Below are 7,446 nucleotides of genomic sequence, written 5' to 3'. Positions count from 1 at the left end.
TGTGTCCCAGTCACTCCTTTTGGGGAAACTGCTCTTCCTGTCTTTCAACCACCAGATTTTCTGTGAGGCTGCCAATCACATAGGGGATGGTCCATAGGGTTTTCATTGGCTAATTTTCAGACGTTGATTGCCAGGCCTTTCTTCCAAGTCTTAGTCTGGAAGTTCCCCTGAAACCTGCCCACCATGGGTAACCCTGCTGGTATTCGAAATACCAGTGGCATATCTTCCAGCATTGCAAGCTACTATAATACAACAAACCGATAGCAGGGTGGTGGCATTTTGTGCTAGATATACATAAAGACTCTTCTATACATAAAGGCTCTCACACCAACACAGCCAGGCTGAGTGTCTGCATTTTGGAAACATTAAAGTTCCAATATTTGCTTAAGGCCCCTAGCAGGCAGGCAGGGTAGCTGAGTGAGATCCTATCTCAGGCCCATCTGACCCCACTAGCAGCGACCTCTCCACCATGATGCCGATTCAATTGGATTCTTTGGTCTGCTTCCAGCATGTCTTCGATGAGCACAGCCTATACTCTTCCCGGGGGGTTTTGGGGCGCAAAGCCCTCAAGCACTCAGGCTCCTTCGGGTTCAGGTGGCAATCTGGAGTTACTCTCCGCGGCCGGGGATTCCAGAAGTTCCAGACCACCGAGGAAGGGCGGAAAAAGGGCCCGCACGGGCCGCTCTTAGCCGCCAAGGGCCGACAGATCCCTACAGGGCGTTTCCACATGGAGTGGCCCGCGGGCTGGCCAAGGGGAAAGGGCCGCGCAGCCTTTGGAGCTGCTGTCGGCCGCAGCCCCTCGGCTGGGTAAACTGGCTGGCAGGGAGCGCATGCGCGTTGCAGGCCGCAGAGTTGTGAATGGTGCGTCTTGTTTGCCAGAGTTTGGAGCGGGCGGGCGCGCGAGGAGGCGGGGTGGGGCCAGCGGGGGCGGGGCTGGCAGGCTAGCGAGGTGGGCGGTGAGAGGAAGTGGCGGCGGCGGCCGGGGGCGGCGAGAGCTGGGTCTGCGCGGGCGGTAGGCAACGGCTGAGGCAGCAGCGGCGACGTGGGTTGGGCTCGAGCGGGCTGCGGCGCCTCAGACTCCCTGGAGCGGGAGCCCACGCGGGCGAGCGGGCGGGCGCCTGAAACAAAGGGAAACGGGAGTCAAGGCGCCGCTGGTGGGCGGTCAGTCGGTCAGCGCCCAGCCGGCCAGCTGGTGTCCGCGCAAGTCTTGAGCCCGGCCGGCCGGCGCGGCTTCAGGGCGGGAAGATGCCGCGCGTCGTGCCCGACCAGAGAAGCAAGTTCGAGAACGAGGAGTTCTTCAGGAAGCTGAGCCGCGAGTGTGAGGTGAGGCGGGCGGGCGGCGCGGAGGCCGCAGCGCGCCTTGAGTGGGCCTGGGCGGAGAAAAGTTTGAGCGGCGCGGCCCCCGTGTGTCCAAGGCCGGCGCGTCCGCAGAGGGGCAATCTCGCCTGGGCGGCCGTCTGCTCGCAGACTCTGCTTGCTCTTATCGGCGCCGCGCGGGGCGGGCGGGAGCGCGGGCGGCGCCGCGGATTTGGCTACTGATTTCGGGCCGTCTCTGCCTTGCAGATTAAGTACACGGGCTTCAGGGACCGGCCCCACGAGGAGCGCCAGGCGCGCTTCCAGAATGCTTGCCGCGACGGCCGCTCGGAAATCGTAAGTCGGCTGGGCCCGGGGCGCGCGGGAGACTGGAGCGCGCGCGGGTCACTTGTTGCGCGGGGGCTGTCGCGGCCCAGGCCGGTTTCGGACGGCGCAGCGGACGCCGCGGCTCCCGGAACTGAGCGGGTGCCGTCTCACTTCCTATTCGGGATTCAAAATGCGAAACCAAACCTTGGCGGGCCGCGTCCTCGCGGGGAGACGCTTTCCCTGTGGCCTCTCCGGGTGGGTTACGTTTCCCAGACAGCGCTCCGCAAGCAGTTTACCACGAGGGGAGCTCAAATCGGAGCCAAACTAAACAAGGAAAGGTCGTTGTGTAGGCTGTGGCGTGGATGAAGGGTTCAGGGTATTTGTACGAAGAAAACACCCATTAGGAAAAAGGATTGGGCTTCATTCAGGGTTCTGGCTGTTAGGAGGTAGTTTGTTTCTTAGAAGTTAGATTTGTTGGTAAATCTATATGTGAATCCATTTTTTCACCCAGTATTGTGAGAACAAATCTTTCCATCAGTTATCTATTGTGCTAATAGAAGAGAAAAAAAACCACCGAAGTGGTAACTTCTTAGTATATTAAGCCTCTGGAAGGATTAGAAACGATTATCGTCTCTTTTCAAACCTAAGAAACCTTAGTGCTGCAGTTCTGAAGAATTGCGTGGATATGCAAAACCCACAGCTGATCTCGTATTTTGTGATAGATTTGATGCCTTGCTTCCACCAAACGTTGTGTTGAAAAAGTTCTCCTCATCTTCATTTGGTTTGTCCTATTGGAGGTGCTGATGAGGAAGGGATGATGAGGCCAAGGAGTGGGTAGGAAGAAACTAAAGAGAACAGGTTGCACTGTCTAATGGAATCCTATAATAATCTTTGTGACTTGAGCCCATGGCATTTGCAAAGACTTGAAGCTGCGGTGCAGTTTGGGTTAACAGTAGGAAGACTTCGGAAAAATGACTCCTCCCACCTTCTTTAAGAGAATCAGTTCATTTTTTTATTGAGCTATAATTCGCATACCATAAAATACACCCCTTTAAAGTGTACGATTCAGTGGTTCTTAATATTTTCACGAAGATGTGCAACCATCACCACTACCACTTTCTAATTCTAGAATTCATCCCTCAAATCAGTTTCTTTTTAAAGAATATTTTGGTATTTAAAATGAAGCCTTTTTAGAATTGTATTATGGATACTGAGAATTTCTGGAATATTTGGTCATTGAAGCCTGTTATGAAAGAAATCTCCAGCACTTAGTCACTTCCGAAGTTTCTTAAGTAGTTATAATATTCATATGATTCAAATGTGTAAGACATAACTTTTGGTTGTGGCACCGAGTGGTAGAAGAATCATTCACTATCTGGTCTAGTCACCATAGCATCCTTTGCCTGGATTTCCTTTTGCAAAAGGTGGATGGTGTACTTCACCAGTGGAGTTCCTGGAGGTGATTGATGTAATTGTAAAAGGTGAGATACAAAGTACTCTAGATATTTTTTAAGACTGAGTTTTGTCAGAAACCTAGTAAGGAATAGCTGTGGGGGTGTTCTCTGTCATACCAGATTTTCTGCATGTAATTATGAATTGAGGGCATAATTTAACCCACAGTATATCTGAATTGCTGTATTATAATATTACTATAATATTATAGAAGTGTTATAGGTTGTTATGCATTTCTTTCCAGGGATGAGTCATATACTCTGTGCCTTCTCCCTCTTCCAAATATCTAATACTACAAATTTTAATAAGTTCTTTATTTCTCACAAGTATTAAACGTTAAAGAAGGTAGATTGAATTCTGTGTAAGATTTGCACGTAAGACAGCACACACTTTATTTTGTTGAATGATGTGATTATTTGTATCTGAGGAGGAATTTCACATTTCCCTCTCTTTCTAGTTTCCCTCTTAATTCAGTATTACCCACAAATTATAGGATTATTAGTTCCTAGAGAGTGGAGACCACAGAACTCTGTGTGTGTGTGTGTGTATGTATGTGTGTGTTTGTGATATATATACACACACACATACGTATGTATATGTACATCTGTGTATATGTATGTCTTCTCTGTAGGTACTTTGCGTAATACCTTTTGCATGGTAGGTACTTGATTGTTTGAATTTATTGGTTGCTTAATCTAATGCCTGAAATTTATTTTAGGATTCAGGAACAGACGGTGGCTTCTACTTATTTGGTTGTGGAAGATGATTGTGGAAAAGATATTATTTTGCCTCTGACAGCAGACATATAAGAATGTACATAGTTCCCAAAATAATCCCCAACCCATCTCCAGTCCTAATTGTCCTTTTTTCCCTCCTGTTTAAAAATTCTTATTTTAAATATCTCCTTAACATACCAATGAGATTAATGAAGAATTTACTTTATACGTAGATGTGAAAAAATTTAAGGGCCGTGATGCTCATCTCTCTTTAACTATAAAAAAACTCCTTATCACAGCCTGCAGTAAAAGTGATCATAGGTAAGAGGTAGAATCTATTTGGTAGAATCTGATTTATTTTTCTTGTAAGTTCTTATAATAGCAAGAGTGTTGGAAATGTCTTCAACAGTAATGATTAATGAAAGAAAAAAATACATAGGAGAAGTATGCTGTCTCTAGTGTTAGAGCAGTAAAAGCTAGTATATTTTTTAGTCCTGAAAATTAGATGGTAAAAAGTATGTTGGATTGGCACAAGGTGTGCAGTTTTATAATTTATGAAGCCTATAAAATATAGTTGGTGCAGTCTGGAAATTGTACATATGGACATTATATCAGTGTACCATTTTTATGTTTTTGAACCAGCTTTTCCCAATTCTTAATGTATGTGTAGATAGTCCATTAAAAAAAAGAGTTCTGTGGTCAAATAAGTTTGGGAACTGATCTTCTAGAGTGATCTGTTTTTACCACTTCTCCTGTCTCAGAAAGAGAAATCTTGATGAGATAATGGACATAAAGTGATGAAGCAGGAAATCTCTTCTGAGGTTGGCATTGAGGCAGGAGGTGAGGTAATGAATTCTGCAGACTGTCTTTACTTAGAGCTATTTTGGGGTACATTGGTAGGGGAGGATTTGTTAGCAGGTGAATACTGAAGAAACATTGCTGAGGGATCTTGACAAAGGGCATTCATTCATGGACTGAATCTCTTGCTTATCTGCCACTACTCTGCTCTGAGAATTTAATTATTTGAGGCTGAAAAACTTGGCTCTTTTATCAAGCTCAAAGTTATTTCTCTTACTTTATTTAGCAAATACCTAAACAGCATTTACTCAGTAAGTACTATTCTAAGCATTTTGCAAATATTAGTTTGTGAGGAAACTGAGGCACAGAGAGGTTAAGTAATTTGCCCCATGTCACGCAGACTGGACAGTTGCCTCCAGAGTCTGTGTATTTCATTTTAACTAGTGTTGATGTGCTTTTGATTTCACTACACTTGGTTGATTTTTAAACTTATGCTAAAAGTGCAGGTAAAAAATTTTTTTAAGGCTATATGAGTGACCATCTAAGATACTGCACTGGTCTCACCTCTTCAGGAGCAAGGGAGAATGAAGAAAACTAAAGACACAAGAGAAAGATGAGTCCAATGGACTAATGGACCACAACTACCACGGCCTCCACCAGTCTGAGTCCAGTACAGCTAGATGGTGCCCGGCTACCACCACTGACTGTTTTGACAGGGATCATACTAGAGGGTCCTGGACAGAGCTGAAGAAAAATGTAGAACAAAATTCTAACTCACAATGAAAGACCAGACTCACTGGCCTGACAGAGACTGGAGAAACCCTGAGAGTATGGCCCCGAACACCCTTTTAGCTCAGTAATGAAGTCACTCCTGAGGTTCACCCTTCAGCCACGGATTAGACAGGCCCATAAAACAAAAACGAGACTAAAGGGACACACCAGCCCAGGGGCAAGGACTAGAAGGCAGGAGGGGACAGGAAAGCTGGTAGTAGGGAACCCAAGGTCAAGAAGGGAGAGTGTTGACATTTCGTGGGGTTGTTAACCAGTGTCATAATATAATATGTGTACTAACTGTTTAATGAGCAGCTAGTTCTGTAAACCTTCATGTAAAGTACAATAAAAAAATTGTTTTTGTCTATTATTATACTGTTGACATTAGTTCAGTCTCTATTCACATGAGATATTTACCACAATCAAAAGGTATCCCAGTTATTTTAGGGAAATGCCATCACACAAGTCTAGAGATGTAGCAGTTAGGTTGACAAATATACCTATAGTACCAATAGTAGAAATAGAAAATATAATTTTTATGTCTAAAGAATCTAAGCTGTTAACCATCGGGGAAGTAGTAGATAGCTGAATCAGCTGATGGCTTTAAACAGACTGCCCAAAATGTGAACCCCTTGCTTTCAGATGAAGACTCTGCTTGGAAATAAATTTATGCGTCAGAACTTTAATTAGTAAAATAAAAACTTTATCTGGTTGTAACAAAGAAGAGTTTACATTTAGATGATTAAAAATGTATTTCCAAAAATGCTTTTTTTGCTTATTTATTTCCTATTTCTGGATTTCCCTTAGGAAGAGACACAGTTTTCTTTCTATTTTTTACATGGGGGAAGTAAATACAGAGTTAAATTGCTCAGGGGCTACACAGCATGACACTTCATTGAAATGGTTTTAGATTGTTCTGTTTGTTGAGCTGTGTCATCCAAATCTTATAAATATTAGATGAACACCTTTCTTTTTTGTTATAGTTGGATCCAGTTCTCTTAAAGTCAAATTTTAGAAAATGCATATTTTTAAATTATCCAAGATTTTAGATGACAGGTACTGTCATATGTTAAGTATGGTTTATCACAGGTTTAACAGTCCCAAGTGCATTTTTCAACATGGAATTTAGAGCATCGTGTTTCTTTAAGCTGGTGAAATCAAGAATTAAGTTGTCTCATTTATACAATTGTAAATTGTTGTGTGCTTTAAAATTCAAAGTCTCTAGATCTTCAGAGATTTTCATATTTAAAAATGTGAGTTTTTAAATGCAAGGTGGTGGCGTCTGGTGAGACATTAGCACCACGCAATCCTAACGTCAGCAAAAAATGTCCTGAGAGAAAGTATTGATTCCATGTCTGATTTTATATTTAAGCGGCCAATGGCAATTGTCTTCAAAATAGAATCAGATGTTTGTAACTTAATACTTAAGAAAAATGATGAGTGCATGTTTTTTACTTTTAAGTATTCTCTGTGCTGCCTGGCTTAAGACATAAACTGATGTAAAAATAAATGACTGCCTGCATAATTTATGTAATGTCCTGCTCCTGATCCTGTTTGTATTGATTTTTCTAAAAGGCTTTTGTGGCCACAGGAACCAATCTGTCTCTGCAGTTTTTTCCGGCCAGCTGGCAGGGAGAACAACGACAAACACCTAGCCGGGAGTATGTCGACTTAGAAAGAGAAGCAGGCAAGGTAGGAAACATTTCTTTGCAATTTGAAATACCGTGGATTGTTTTCATTAGAGATTACCTCAGGATGTACATTTTAATAAAGTAATCAAACAGGTCTTGTTACACACGCATATGATCATTCCATATTATAAAGATGTAATACAGTTTTTTAAAATCATTGTCAAGCATTTGTTATGTCACTCGTTATTAATTTCCTGTATATAACATTCACTGTGGAATATTCTAGTCCTTAAAGAGAATAGTGTACTTTCTTACATGTAATATTTAAAACTTAATTCCTTTAAAAGTATTGACACATTTTTTTGTATTTACTAAAGTGCGTGTGACTACAGTGCTGTGAAAAGATGAAATTAAGAGAAAAGTGGAAAAAGGCTGTGTAGGCTTAAAACTTAGTATTT

At 43.1% G+C, this 7,446-nt stretch overlaps 1 protein-coding gene across 2 annotated transcripts in view; it reads left to right on the top strand.

The window, feature by feature from the left end:
- The first annotated feature begins 968 nt into the window (after positions 1–968).
- CBFB (core-binding factor subunit beta) overlaps positions 969–7,446 on the top strand; it is a 58,471-nt gene continuing 51,993 nt past the window's right edge. The window contains exons 1-3 of one of the 2 annotated variants that reach the window (XM_004371509.2): positions 969–1,323; positions 1,564–1,650; positions 6,933–7,049. In XM_004371509.2, the coding sequence (XP_004371566.1) occupies positions 1,246–1,323; positions 1,564–1,650; positions 6,933–7,049 (282 nt within the window). In that variant the 5' untranslated portion in view covers positions 969–1,245. The remainder of the gene's footprint in view (positions 1,324–1,563; positions 1,651–6,932; positions 7,050–7,446) is intronic. The other variant, XM_004371510.2, reaches the window with a different exon arrangement.

Source organism: Trichechus manatus, unplaced genomic scaffold (assembly GCF_000243295.1).
Source record: "Trichechus manatus latirostris isolate Lorelei unplaced genomic scaffold, TriManLat1.0 scaffold00014, whole genome shotgun sequence".
Lineage (NCBI taxonomy): Eukaryota > Metazoa > Chordata > Mammalia > Sirenia > Trichechidae > Trichechus > Trichechus manatus.
Note: the sequence above shows the minus strand (reverse complement) of the source record. Positions and strands in the feature narration are given on the sequence as shown.